The 14983-nt window shown below is 35.8% G+C and overlaps 1 protein-coding gene across 3 annotated transcripts in view; it reads right to left on the bottom strand.

The window, feature by feature from the left end:
- The window catches only part of ATG2B (autophagy related 2B), a 47108-nt gene extending 32165 nt beyond the window's left edge, over positions 1-14943 (bottom strand). For 2 of the 3 annotated variants that reach the window (XM_082284289.1, XM_082284288.1), the window contains exons 1-11: positions 14344-14943; positions 10684-10846; positions 8698-8850; positions 7613-7715; positions 6561-6723; positions 5907-6086; positions 4363-4459; positions 2792-2974; positions 1976-2130; positions 1155-1266; positions 740-1001 (exon numbers count right to left, since the gene is read on the bottom strand). In XM_082284289.1, the coding sequence (XP_082140415.1) occupies positions 740-1001; positions 1155-1266; positions 1976-2130; positions 2792-2974; positions 4363-4459; positions 5907-6086; positions 6561-6723; positions 7613-7715; positions 8698-8850; positions 10684-10846; positions 14344-14505 (1733 nt within the window). In that variant the 5' untranslated portion in view covers positions 14506-14943. Of the gene's footprint in view, positions 1-739; positions 1002-1154; positions 1267-1975; positions 2131-2791; positions 2975-4362; positions 4460-5906; positions 6087-6560; positions 6724-7612; positions 7716-8697; positions 8851-10683; positions 10847-14343 lie in introns of those variants that run through there. The other variant, XM_082284290.1, reaches the window with a different exon arrangement.
- Positions 14944-14983: the final 40 nt, after the last annotated feature.

Raw genomic sequence — 14983 nt, forward strand, 5'->3', positions numbered from 1 at the left:
TCTCCAAAACTATGAAAATATCTAATTATTACAGATTTAGCAATAAAGACAATGGAGCTCATGTTACACATCAACAATGGTCAGCATAGAGAAATTTGTAAAGCACATTTTAGACATCTAACCTGAGGTGCAATTCACATAAAACTAGCATCCTTAGATTGACAAAGTCAAATGTCTCACAAAGTCTAAATTACATACATAGGGTAAAAAGAGGGATATACACCCTTAAATATTTTACTTCATACACTGTACTGGGATGGTAAAAACTTCTGCAAAGGAAAGACTGTTGCCTGACTTTATTATCTTGTTCACACTTAGCCTTTATCCCTACTGATACAATATTTTGCACTAAGTAAAACCCTAAGCTCCTTCAAGCAGTAATCACTATATTGGGATAAAAATAGTCCAGTAAATCACAGCTATTTCTAAAGAAATAATTTACTTAATGATTCTTGACTCTTTAGACTTCTGTCATAGAAACTGTACCTAATTTAATTCATCTATTAAAAAGCTAGGTGATTTTAATGTTTATTCTCTTTTCTTCTTCTGTTTTAATTTAAAAAAAAGAAAAGTCTTGGACAACAGATGTCAAAATTCAAGACTATTTTGAAATTAATAAAGAAGTCTAATGCAATTCAAATATTAAGTTACACAATTCCTATGGAAATAAACTTACTTTATTCAACTTTACTTAAAATATATTTTTGTTAATTATATTTATTAATAAGCAAAGTTATACCTAAGGTGATCATGAGAACAAGCTTCTGCAAATACTTCTCGGAAGGACAGAAAATCTTCTGTTGAAAACTTAACTGGCTCAATCTTTTCTATTCGGGCAAAGAAATCCCGAGCCATTGGTGTCAATGGGTTAAGGTTCAGTGAACTTTCAGGAGGGGGTAAAGGGTCAATATGAAGTACAGACACTGAGAAAGTTCCAACTGCCAGTCTAAAAAGTAGCTCAGGTCTGGATTCATCCACAGAAACAGATCTGGATGGAATAGCTGAAATACAAAATTAAGTTCACGTAATTTTTCAGCAATAATACATTTATAAAATCATCTTACTTTTGATTTTCATTTCTTTTTACCAAGTTGCTGCATAACAATTCATTTTCATAATTATCTAGGGAGAACTACCTATCTGTTGTTACTTACATGTCCTTCTTAAGGAAGTCTGGTGAACCATATTGGCTGTTAGTGAAGAACCTCTTGGAGGCTGTAATTCTTGTTTGTTACGATCAAGAAAATCACCCCAAGTCGGTTGCAGCTGAAACAAAAATATATACGACCTTAAACTTGCAAAGAGTTGTTAGACATTAGATCAAACATGAATAAGGTAAATGAACAAAAAACTCCAACATGCATAAACCAACAATAAACAATCAACAATCAATTCATGGAGAATTAGTGCTCAACTTATCAATGTAGACATGCTTTACTTTGGGGTACACTTTTTAATTCCATGAGCATCTATACCCACATATTTTTAAAGCTGAAATTGCGCTCCCCATGAGCATATATTGTCTAGTTCCACAACTATTCTCCACGGTTTTCATTAAGGAAAACATTAGGTACACAACAGATTTGGGAAAGATGGTCATTAACAACAGCGCAGTTTTTATGTTGTTTGAGGAAAAATTTAATACAACAATTTCATACAACATTGCCTGTGTAATCTATATTAAAAGAAAACCAGGTGGCAAACATGCAGTAATTAAAAAGAAAATAAATCATAATGCATCCTATATAAGCTTCAAGACATTTGAAAACACATTTCCTAGCTTAGTAGGCAAATAAATGAGAATAATTACAATACCATTTCCATAGCAGAAAAGGAATACTATCAGCTGTAAACATTTCAACTGTTCTAGAATTTTGCAACAGTTCCTGATGTTGTAAAGAATGCAGCAACTATGCAACGGTTCCTGACAGAAGTGTTAATTTCTAAAAGATTCCAAATGCAGTTAATACTATACCACTGTAGTGCTCAGCGGAGATCCTGCTGGCGTAGTTGTGTATGTACTAGTTAAAGACAAGTCTAGGTCCATCGTTGGAGGGTCTCCAAGAGGTGGAAGAGAAGAAAGGCTGTGAGACATGTCCATTTCAGCCATTGAGAAGAAAACTTCTTCCTCTAATAAAAATCACAGATAGAAAAGAGTTATTTTCTAATTAAGAAAATAACTTTACTTCTAACAGAAATGAATTCCTAAGTCCAGAAATCTAACTGCTAGACAGAATAACCAGCTAAATACATCATTTACAGAAGTTCCAAGTTTTCTTGACATGAGACTAGTACTGTCTATGAAGAGATTTAAATAAAAATCAAAAGGCAAAAAACTCACTAATATTATAACAGTTAAATATCTCATTTTCATATTCAAGTTGGTATCATTTCTATAAATTCACACATTCTAATGTGAAATACTTTGATTTGTCAAAATCAAATGAAAAATAACTAGCAAAAAAGTATTCACATAAAATCAGACAAACACAAGTATTATTCTAAATGTAATTTCCTCAACCACGCATTTGAAAAGATGTTACACTGTGGTTTTTTTAGCATGTTGCACATTATCATTAACTGAACAGTTTTAATGAAATACTGAATCAAGTCTACCCTGATACCTAAACTAGTTGCTAATTTTTTACTGAACTTTACAATTAATGGCATATTGTTACATTATGTCAAAGTTACTTTAATACATAAATTGGTAAGATTAAAAGATGAACAATCAATTTAAACAATCTTAACAACAGGTTATTTGCTATTTTGCATCATCTTTTATACTTGCCACGACTAGAAGGCGTTCTGGCACTCTCTGTCTCATAGAAGCTTTGTTCAGATGATGCTCCTGCAGATAAAGACTCTTTTCTTAAATAACGTTTCAACTCCATCTGAATCCGATACTCATCCTCCTGTTGCATTGGCCGGTTCTTCCTATCTTTATTTGACAATTCTATCCTGCTTAGACTCTCTAGATTCAAAAAAAGGACAGAAATCCTACTGTAATTTCCTTAACAGTATCCCTAAAAAAATTTAAAAATTAATCTGAAAATGAATCCTTTTTGTATATATATGCATCCGTATTTATATATACATCTGTTATATATCAGATGTGTATATTTGTGTATTTTATTGGTTTGAAGGTTTTACTTGTTCAGAACAGATTATTTTCTCCCTAACTTCATTAACTTCACATCTAATGAAAATATTTCAAGGTTATATATGCAGTGTGTTGGCTTATATTATGCATACATTTCTTTTCTCAGTCAGGATTAGGGACTTAGGCCTCTTAAAGGTTCTACTATTAAGGAATTATTAAAATTTCAGGTTTGAAGATGACATACATGGGAAACTGTATGTAATGCTCCTCCAATTGTCCAAAAACAATTAACATGTCCAATAAAACAAGTATATCAGTATTACAAGAATATTAAGCACCTACCCAGGATATGACAAATCTTTCAAAAAGATTAGCTACCCTAGCAAGTGTCGTTACATAAAATAGATGAGGGGAACAAACCAAAATACTCTCATACTTCTACTGCAGTAGTTGAAACACTGCTCTTAAATCTTCACAAATACAGACCAACAAACTCATCTACTGTCTGTTCTATAATTTCTGTGCCTGTCACTAAAACATAGGACAGAGAACCTAAGTTCCTCTTGTGAAACAGAAGCTACAAGAACCAGAATTGGTTTGGTCTCCTAATTTTCTTCACCTAGTGTGGATGCTAAAAAGCAGGAGCAGAGGAATTTTCCAGCTGCTGAAGCATTTGTAAAGTTTTTCCTTTCTCATGCTTTAGCTGAGAAACAGTGAAAGACCGTTCTGTAAACTAACTCTTTATCTTGCACCTGGCAAGGTCTTGTTTTGGTTCACTGAAGAAAATATTTTGAAATAGGTGTTGTAGCATTCAGCCAATCACTCTGGGAGGTGTAGGGTGAAGCACCCAATAATGTAATTTCTCTTTTGAGATCCATGCTATAAAAAGATGGGTTTTGGCATTAAAGGGTCGGCTTCAACCATATTTCTCTGACCTGGAGTCATGTCGTTTTTCACCGTCCCTGTGCGCAACAGTGACAACCTACAATTTCCTCATTTCTTGTACTATTATACAGTCATGTGTCAAGCCTTATTTGTTGGGTTTTTTATTGCTAGATGTACAATTTGCCACTGAAGACAAGAAACTGATCACAGTCCTAACTCACAGCAGCTACAGAACATTTCATTGATATCAGATAAAAACTCATAGTAATGTACCACGACAATTTTTTTTCAACTGAGGAAACTTGTTTATCTTGCAAAGATTATTTCTTTGTTTCTTTTAATACATATTTAACTTCTACAGAATGCTCACTTGCCTGGTCCAGCAATAGCTGCTACCATGTCCAATAGAAGATGAACCTGCCTTGGTGACAGAAACAGATGTACAGAATCTACTTGTCCATCTATATCCAACTAAAAAGAAAAGGAAAGAACACTGTCAAGAACACTCAAGGAACTTTTCTTTACACGACTTGAATCAATTATTTGGATGAATCAATTATTTGGATAATAGATTTTTATGCTGGAAAGAATACAGTCATTTCATCAGTATCTTCATCTTCTATAAAACAGCTAGAAACTTAATTTTCTGTTTCTTCCAACTGGTAGTTTGGCAGGATAAATGCAGATGTGTCATTGACTATTAGCTTAAAATAAATACACAATCTCATAATAGAAAAAATCAAGAATTCTATTAATCTGCTAATAGGTTTTTTTTCCCTTTGATAATTACCAAAGTAATAAAAAACATAGTTTTACTTACTAATTATGAGATATTCAAGTAAGCACCTTCTGAAATAGACCTTAAAACTATAAAGGTCTTCTGTTTAGTATATTTATACTTTTGAAATTGGCAGCATTTCTCTATTTCACATGAAGAAAAATATTATTTTACTTTTCAAGGACTCAACTGAATAAACAAGAACAGTTAAAGATTGACTAGAAATTGCTGGATGTAAAAAAAACCTCTTCTCTACTGCAGTAAAAACTTTATGCTTTCCATAAAATATGGTACACTATACAAGACAGGTCAACAGCCAATTTAAAAACTGGAGAGAAGGGGAATATATTACACAACTTTACCTATATACTCACTTCTTTAGAAAAAATAGGGCTTTATTTTCAACTGCTTTGCTTCCTGTATCTTTATGTAAAAGTCAAATAAAATATTAATTTTACTAGTAGCATTTAAATATGGCATTATTATTTGATTTACTATAGATTTCAACATAAAAATTTAGAAGTGGAAATGTTTGTGTTTTATAATGCTGCAGTCTAATCAATAATTTACAATTTACTTGTATTGTTGTAGAAAGTTATACCCTTTTAAAACCAAAGTGATTTTAAGCAACCACCAGTTAAACATTCCACACTTATGTGGGCAAATCAGTCATAGTTCTACAAGAAAAAAAAAAAAAAAAGAATAGTAGCAAGAGATTCATGAAAATAGAATAACTTTCTCAGAAGTAATACCAATACATAAATTCACAGAACAGAATCAGAGAGTCATTAAGGTTGGAAAAGACTTCTAAGACCATCAAGACCAACCTTCAACTGAATACCACCATGTCTACTAAACCATATCAAAGTGTCACATCTACTTGTTTTTTGAACACTTAAATTCAGTCTCTCTCTAACATACAGAAATTCTCATTTAACAGATTTCAGCGTGCCCTGACTCATCTGGCTACCGTGAAGATGTCTTTTTAGACATTCTTATTTGTTTAGAATGTAAAGAATCTACGTAAAAACTAAAGTAATTCTGCCCCCTTGAGAATCCTACACCTTTTTCATATGTAATAGAAGAAAAAAATCCTACAGAACTACTCATTTAGTCAAAGACCAGGAAAGCATGACTAACCTTAGCTCCAGGAAGGACTTCATTTTGCTTTAATGTTAGGCTTAACTCCATTCTACCAATCAGCTTACAGATCTGTACAGGGTCAGAAGGAGTAATTTCTGGCAAGCTTCTTGTTAGTTGTGGATGGGGTTCATAAATGATTTTTGGATTCCAGCTAGGTGAAAGCTTTGGTTCAGTTGCCTTAAAAAGTTAAAGATAAAGGAATAAGAATGTATCCCATTTCTTAAGAAAAAAAAGCAAAACACAAGCATTTCAAATAAGCCTATCACACAAATAATCATTTTACAAACTAAAAATTTGACAACGGCATTAAAAACATGTATTGGTAACTGTGAAGAAACAAAGCACATAGAACGAGAAGAATTAGGCTTTTGGAAAAAGAGGAGCAAGTTTCCCCAGAATAGTGAATTGCAGGGTTCTTAAATTTCTAGTTCTTAAAGTTGCAACCAGTACAATACATCCTAACTCCTACTCAGTCCTAAAGTCCATTTCCTTGCCTCTCCTCAAAATCAACAGGAACTGATTATAAAACTTACCAAACACAGATTCAAGTACAAGTTCAACTCCTGTACCCTTCAAAATTAATCTTATATATTAGTGTAACAATATATTCTTTCATCAATTTACATCCTTATATAATGTATTTATTTTTACCAGCTGTGTAGCTGAACACACTGGGGAGGACTTTGCTGATGCAGGAAACTCATCCCAAAAGAAAGAGACACCTGAGAGCTGCAGTAATTTGTGAGCAAAAGCTGTGGGCTGATGTACATTAATTCCGGAGCACTCATCTGCAGTTTCATCACAGTACATAGTTCTGGGAGACAAAAGAAAGGAAATAAACACAGTGGGTGCATGCAAATTGTTACTTCTCTTGTGCCTTTTAGTCTTTAAGTTTGTACATGGTCTCTCTCTTCGTACTATTTACAGTGCTGCTCACTGTCATGAAAGGAGAACCCACCACTCTGTGGGAATTGGTGGAAATCTTAACTTTACTATGGGACACCACAGGAAAACACGCTACCTGTGCGAACATACTTCAGAGAATACAACAACCTGAAGCTCATAAATGTTTAAAACCAAATATATTTCATTAGCAATTCTCAGTAAGCATCAATTTTATTCTATACTGATCTCAATACTTTCCAAGAAAGTATGATTACAGTCTCCCACAGGTTGAGAATAATCTACATTAAGAACATGTACAGTATTCATGTTCAAAGTAATTACAGAATTCACGTGGGCTCTTTTAAAAGTCCACATAAGACCTAAAATCTTTCAGAGTTTTGTTGGGTTTTTTTTTTCCAGGACTGTACCTTTTTTTCTGAAAACATTTAAAGTGTATTACTCGAAAGGGTCAGGTCTCTTTTCTAAATTGAAGAGATGGCCTGATTGGCCAACAATATACACTGGATGTTGAACATCTGAGAAATGCTATTCATTAACTGTAGAAGTTGATGAAAACATTTTTGTGGGAAAAACCACAACTCTTCTAACTTAATGCTTAAATATCTTTAGTATAAACATGTTAAGTGGAATCTGAGTGAGGAAGATGCTCACTGGGATTATAAAAGAGATGCTCAAGAGCTAGTGTCTAACTGTATACTAAGAACATGTGTGCATGAGTATAATGTACTTTACAGGAAGTGGCAAAAAGTGCCTTAGGAAAAAAAACCACCCACAGATTTTAAAAAAAAAATGTTTACCTTTCAACTCTGATTTCAAGCGCTGTTCCACTTTTAGAGTTTTCCGGCACATGTTCTATTCGCAACACAGTATCTAAAAAGGTAACTTTCACTCTTCTTAGAACTTCAAAGAGAAAACAAAAAAATACAGTGTAGGCAATTAAGTCAAGTTACTAAACAATTACTTTTGTAACCATATTAGAGAGTCTTTGATTTTGTTTAAGTTCTCAATATTTATTTCAGTGAAAAGAATCAATTGAGTTTAATAAGGTATCAAGGCTTCAAAAGACAATACAAACACCTGTTAAATGACCAATATGTACATCCATAGCATACAACTGCTCTTTAAGGCTCAGATATTTGAGCAAGTGACAGCTCAAACCATGTTTTTCTGTAGCTCAGTGTGGATGATCCTCAAAGAAAGTAACACCTTCATTGTGCACCATGTCAGAACTATTAAACATTGCTGCAGCAGAACACTGCCTGGACTGAGTGATTCCATCTCGAGATGGGATTTTAAGTATTTCCCTCAGCTCAGACATTTCTGCACTAGGTTTTCCACCGCATAATATGGTCATAAGCCCTTAGTTTCTTTCACTTAGAAAAACCACCTCCTACAAAAACCAGTTTTTGAAGTACTTCTATCAACATGGTGTGATTATGGAGATGCATAAAACATAACAGGTCAGCTTTGGATAAAAACAGCTGAAAAAACATTCTCCACTTCTCCTTCAACAGCATCACTATTAGCAATTGATTAATTACACTGCCATCTCCAAAACTAAGATATGTCATCAATCCTTCAGGCACAAATTTAGCTGGATTTATTCTGGTGGAAACAAACACCAACTTGCCCTGAAACAGAGTTCAATCTGTCCACTGAGGGAAGTATACAAATATTTTAGTAGGTAAATTGGGCTTTTTTCCCCACTACAAAAGCAAAATCAACTGGCCTGCCTTCCTCTTTAGATTTTACAAGCAATGCTAACAAGTGAAAATTTGTCAGGTAAGCTGTGGAAATTGAGATGCCATTTTGTAAAACTGAGACACAACATAAACCAATTAAATCTCAGACGTTAATTCAGATCTCAGTAATTGATTCATACCTGTTTCAATAGTTTCTGCAAACTTCTCAAGTCCTTCAAAAGGCTGGGACCCTTCTCCTTGTTCATCTGTCAATTTTTGGTTAAGACACTCTTTTGCAAGTTGCATACTACTGGTCATAAAACTTGACCAATACATGGGCTCAGAACCAGATGCTGTGGAGTAAAATAAGTCTTAATAAATTAAACTATGAACATTATGAAACTATAAAGACAAAACAGAGCAATACATTTGGCACACCCAGAAAAGAGTTTCAACAGCTTAGTAAGAAGTCATACTTAAAAACGAATTTAGTTACAATCTCTCATTATAGACTTTACTAATTTAAAATTAATGTAATCTATTTAGACTGCATTGGTAAGATTTTGGTATTTGAAAACTCATTATAAACAAGATGAAATCAGGTAATCAACAGTGTAATCAATTTTCAGCCGTGGTTTAAGTAATTTAAGCAATTAAATAATTTCTGGAGTTCTTTTACTGTATTGGTATGTTTTTGCAGGCATAATTGGCAAAATGAAGTAAGTCCTATTTTTAAGAATTATTTCAAGGTTTCATATTCCTCTTGAAACATATCCTAAATGGAGAAACACTAAGCAAGGTTAAAGATGTTGTCTTAGCATATTAAAATGTGTTTTAAAAGCCTAACACGGACCTGACATAGTAAGTAAAATATAACAAAATCCAAGAGCACAGCAGGTGTTAAGCTGAACAAGTTTTTCATCAGCCAGATTAACTTAATTGACAGTGCATTCCTATCAGTTAATGCCAAGGCCATTCTGAGCAAATACTATTAAACTATGGATTAGAAAAGTTAATCAAATGCAACTAGCGCACTCTAGTATAGGCAGACAAAAATAAAACTACAAATACAAACGTGTTAAATAGGCAAAACATTTCAGTTAAGCATTCAGGTCTGGAAACATCCATGTGGCTATAGATGTGTGATAAAACCAGCACTGTGGGGTTTTTTCTATACTGTTTGCTCTATTATAAAGCACTGTGCGTCAAAGAGAACTAATTGGATGCAAGTGAAGCAATAATAGTTTCTTCCTAATACTACCATTCCTTCAAAAGCAATAATCTTACATCAGAAAGTAACATAGCTCAAAACTTAATTCCAGTTAAACAACTAAGGATGAAATGTAGAGTACATGTAAGCAAATAAGTCATTTAAGGTAACTTGCAAAAGACAAGAAATAGGTTTTATGCATTTTTTTCTTCCTTATTTGTTTAAAAAACCGTTTTCTTCTATTTTCTCTATGCTACAAGAAGGAAACCAAACTAAAATCCTTCAGACATTCAAACAATTTTCACAACTAAAAATGCACTATGTGTTACACAGAATTTATGGAAGTTTGATGACCAGCAAAAGTTTATCACGAGAGCAATCTAAACTAGATCAGTAACAAACATCTGGATACAGACAAGCTAGAAGAACTCAGACAATTCTCTCAGCATTATAATAAAAGGTAGTATTTCAGTCATTATTTCAGACTGTGATAGCAATTAAACTGCATTTGTTGTTCTCTAAATATACAAGAAGATGCATCTTTTAGCCTAAAGTAGTCAAAGAAAGCCAGAAGCTCCATAACCCCCCTCCCAGTCCTACACTATGATGTTGTCCTGCTGCCACCCAACAGCCAGCTACCAACGCTGCCTCACAGCATTGCGCAAACAACACCCAAAAACACGAGCTGCAAAAACTCCTTCCCACACTTCCATATCTATAGTTCTTAAACAGCTTGGAAGACATACAACAGTAGGAACACTATAAGCATTTTAAGTTATTTAACAGAGCAACAACAAATTGAGTTGACAACCAACTGACGCACACCTGAGAGTTTCTTTATTAATTCTCAATCATTAAGGTATGGAAACTAAATGACATTTTAAATAAGGCTAAGAATTGACTAAAGCGAGGGTAGACTTTTGACTCTGAAAAACTGTAAAGAATCTCCTTTTTTAAAATAAAAAAATAAGCCTACCAAGCCTTGGCCTTGGCCTGAAGACCATCTCTAATCCTTTTACTTCTAATGCACAGTTATCCTGCAGCAATGACCCCCACGGGACAGATAAAGAAATTGATTGGATAAATCCATCTGTGACTTCCAGAGGTGCATCAGCAGACTCCAGGATCTCATTAAGACACTAGAAGACAATAAAATTAAAATTAAAAATCACAATGTTTTTTAAAATCACATTCATAATTTTGCATCTAACAAATAAAACTCTTTGAGGCTACTAGAAAATTAATTACACTCCAACAAAAAAAAAAAAAAAGACACTTTCAAGTATTTCAATTCCATTGCAATGTAATGCCATCCAAAGCAAAAATAGCTTTCAGAATAACACAGATTGCTCTGTGGTAGCTGCATAATCTGTATTTCTGCATTATACAAAAAAAATGTCTGCTAACTTACTCTTATAAATACTACAGTACTAACAAAAGTTAATCTGTTCTTTCTTTAGCAGTACTTGAAGAAAACTGTAAGCAGGCTGACAGTAAAAGCACAAAAAGTACTTGGTTTCTGTGATAGGAGTATTTCATAGCATGTAATTTCAGTGTAATGATTTCTCTGTGACAGTGGAACAATGGACCCAAACAATCCTCTCTTGCTGTGTAATATATTTGCCTTTTCTAAATCATGTCTTTTATAGTGGCATTATTAACACTGCTACCATCAAGTTGCCCAAAGTATCAGACCAGTTCTAATGTAGTAACTTAGAATTTTCAAGTTTTTCACGATCCTCAGAAGACTCCCTTGTTTCTCTATATAGGTTTCATTACAACCATATAGATGAAACATATTCTTCACATTTATGCTAAAAAAGGGACGTTCCTGCCTGTGCTTTGATTTAAAAATGTAGTTAAAACTGAAGTTCTTAGACAAGAAGTACCCAGGCTTTAATAAAACAAATCCCAATCCTATTCACATACCAAATTCATTAAGTGCAACTTTCCAATATAAACAGGACCCTACTAAAGACTGGGGTTGTAATAGTAGGACATAGGACATAATCTTCAACTGGCAAGAAAAAAGTGTGGTTTTGACCTTCCTGAGTTGAACAAGGCCACTGACTTTACCTGAGAAAATGCATAAGTTTGACATCATAACTTTTGAAAAAAAATAAGGATTTAAAAGTTGTTTTCCATTTTAATTGTATTTAAAATGTTGTTCCAATTATACAGAAAAAATTAAAAATAAAGAAAATAAGTTTTCAGAAAATTACATTTTTAATTCTTATGTGTCCAGGTCCAACTTTCCCATCGTATTAACTTGTTGCTCTCCTTATGCTCTTAATAACTTTGCTTTTAGCATTTTGTTTGCTTTGCATGTTCACCTTTTCTAGTTTCTGTTCCAAAGTCCACTCAAGCAGCAGGAAAAGACATCAACTTTAAAGAAACAGAACCTGAACAGCCCTATTGGGAAATTATTTAGGAATCAAATAATCAACTAAAACTCATTGACATTAAAATTTTATAAAATAAATAATATAAAAGCTCAAACATATTTGAACTTATATTTAAGAATTATACATGTGGCAATAGCATAAGATAGGGCAAAAATAATTATTAGAGATGAAAACCGTAATTTAAAATACCACAGGTTCATTTAAATTACTTGAACAAATTTACAAAGTAATTTGCTATAGCAGAAAGTAAGCTAGCTACCATATTTTGAATAAATCTGACTCGGATGTCTTTTTGCTACCCATGTGCATGGTGATAAAAATAAGTGTATTTCAGTACACTGCTTATTATTTTGAAATAGAAATTTACTATCTAAAAGTAAAAAAATTGAAGTACTCTTGAGCTAAATTGCTTCATATGCCTATGCCAGCTGTTCCTAGAAGGAAGTAATTAGAGCATTCCAAGCAAAATTTTAAAACTGGAGCATAGCCTTCACATCAGGACTTATTTCCACATTATTGACCAACAGTCCACAAAAGTAGTATTTAATGTATACTAAAATTCAACTACAAACACCACGCATTACATTTTGATTCTTCTAAACAGCCCAGGCCCCAAAAGGCAAAGGCATTACATTAACAGCCCCAGGAATTCCCACATATCTCTACAATCTAGAAACACACAACGTTAGCTAAAATATCTACAGTGCTGAGATGAAGAGAAGTATCCACAAAAATGGATACCATGTACAAAATCCAGTCATCCTGGTGATTCACTGAGAACAAGGTTACAATGACTAGGGGGAAAAAAAGAGCTGTAATACTTCCGCGAAATCTGCTTTTGCAATCTGTCATACATGCGAGTCACGTGCAGAGAACCTCAAACGTGACATTGTTTACAAGAGGAACAGAAAAATGCTGATCCACAAACGGGGAGGATCACCTAAGCATTACGCATATTCACTTAATCACTGTGCACACGTGATGAACACTTCATTTAGTACCGCCCCGTAAATGCTTTGTTACAAAGTATTTTACACTTTAAATAGCATCACTTCGACTCGCAGAGTGCTCGATACCCACTAGAGGGCATAGCAACTCCACTAAAGCGAGGCAGCCTCACTGCAAGCCTGCCACAGAAAACAAGCTGCAGACACAGCCAGAAAAGAAAAGAAGGAAACAAACAAGCAAACAACAATCAAAGTCCACAGTCAAACACTGATAACACTGATCACTTCCGCAAGCGTCCGTCCCCTACCACTTTCAAACATATTTTCACACAAACAACTGGAAAAACATTACTTGAAAACATCACATATTGCCAAGTACTTTAAAATGTACCCTCTGTGGCCTAATACCAACCAGTACATACTCTAATAAAAATGTATTTTGGAAAACAACAAAGCAAAGGACCTAGCTCATCATCTACGCTACGTTGGAAGTCAGTGACTGATATACTGCAGTGCTAAAGGCTCCTCATGACAGACACTGGATTGACAGGTAGAATTCAGTGACATTGGCAATTAAACCAAGAACCTTTACAAAATATTACAAACACGGTAATCCAAAGGTCTGCCTTTACAGTAGGCTGGAAACATACATATCTGTGTATAGACGCATACATATAAAAAAACATACATGTGAGGACTGGAGCGTGACAGGCCACCTGCTAAGCAAACTCCAGCTAAAATCAGCTTTCTTTTTGTCAACAAGTACTTTCACTACTACAAGACTAGAGAACAGTCTTTAGAGATCTACACAGACTAAGGTCAGCATAACACTATCATTAAGAACCAAGATGTCTCCAAGACAAAGACAAAGCATAGGTACCACAGGGATTACTTTGTTTTCACCATCTCTAGTAGTCAGTAAACATACTCCTCAGTAACTACAGGGATTTCTGGTAGTTTGGGCTACATTAGCTCATTTTCTCTGAAATAGCAGCAGCTATTGCCTTCTTTCAGTTTTTGTTTCCTTTCTCATAATAAAAAATTATGCAATCGAAGCGTAGCTAGAAAAACATATCTGTAACAAATGTCCAGATTTTTTTGTTTTCCTTAAGTGCTGGCATATCAAACAACAGTTCCCTGGAATAAATGCTAATTATGGTTATAACTTTTTGCATAAAGGAGGCTGGGTATTGAAAATAAAGTGGGTGGCAGCCGGGGGCAGAGAATCAGCTGGTCCCTTAGACGCAGCAGGAGCCGAGGGGGTGAAGCGCCAGCATCTCTTACCCACTTATCCAGAGGGACCTGCGTCAAGGAGCCAGTGCCCTGGTAGAGATCCAGGCTGAGTTGTTCCAGGCTGAGCTTCTCCTGCAAGAAGTGGCCCAGGTACCTCTGCAGCAGGTACCTGCAGGCTCTCTTCTTGATAGACTCCGAGAAAGGCCACGGCATGGCGGCTGCACGCCGGGGGCCGCGAGGCCGGGCGGCAGGATGGGGCTGGGGCCGGGCGGCGGGCGGAGAGCGGAGGCGCGAGGGAGCTGAGCGGGGGCCACCAGGCCAAGCCTCGCCCCTCGGCGCGGGCTACGGCGGGGGCTCCCCGCTGCCAGGCGACACCACCGCCGCCCCTCACGCCCCGGCGGGGCGGCACTGCCCGCCCTAGGGCGAAGAGGCGCTGACAAGCAGCTCCATCCTCACTCGGACACCGCCGCCATCTTCCCGGCGGCCGCGGGCGCGGAGGGGCCGCCGCAGCCGCGCTGCGCGGGGAAGGGGCCGGGGTCCAGCGGGCGGGCAGCCCCTCCCCGTCAGCTCTGCGCCGCCGGCGAGGGCGGCCGGGCCGATCGCGACTGTTCGTCTCCTTCCTCCCGGCGCCCCCTCGCCGACCACCGGCACCGTGACGTGCGGGAAGTGGCGTCGCCAAGCGGAGGAGGCG

Source organism: Coloeus monedula, assembly GCF_965178545.1.
Source record: "Coloeus monedula genome assembly, chromosome: 6".
Lineage (NCBI taxonomy): Eukaryota > Metazoa > Chordata > Aves > Passeriformes > Corvidae > Coloeus > Coloeus monedula.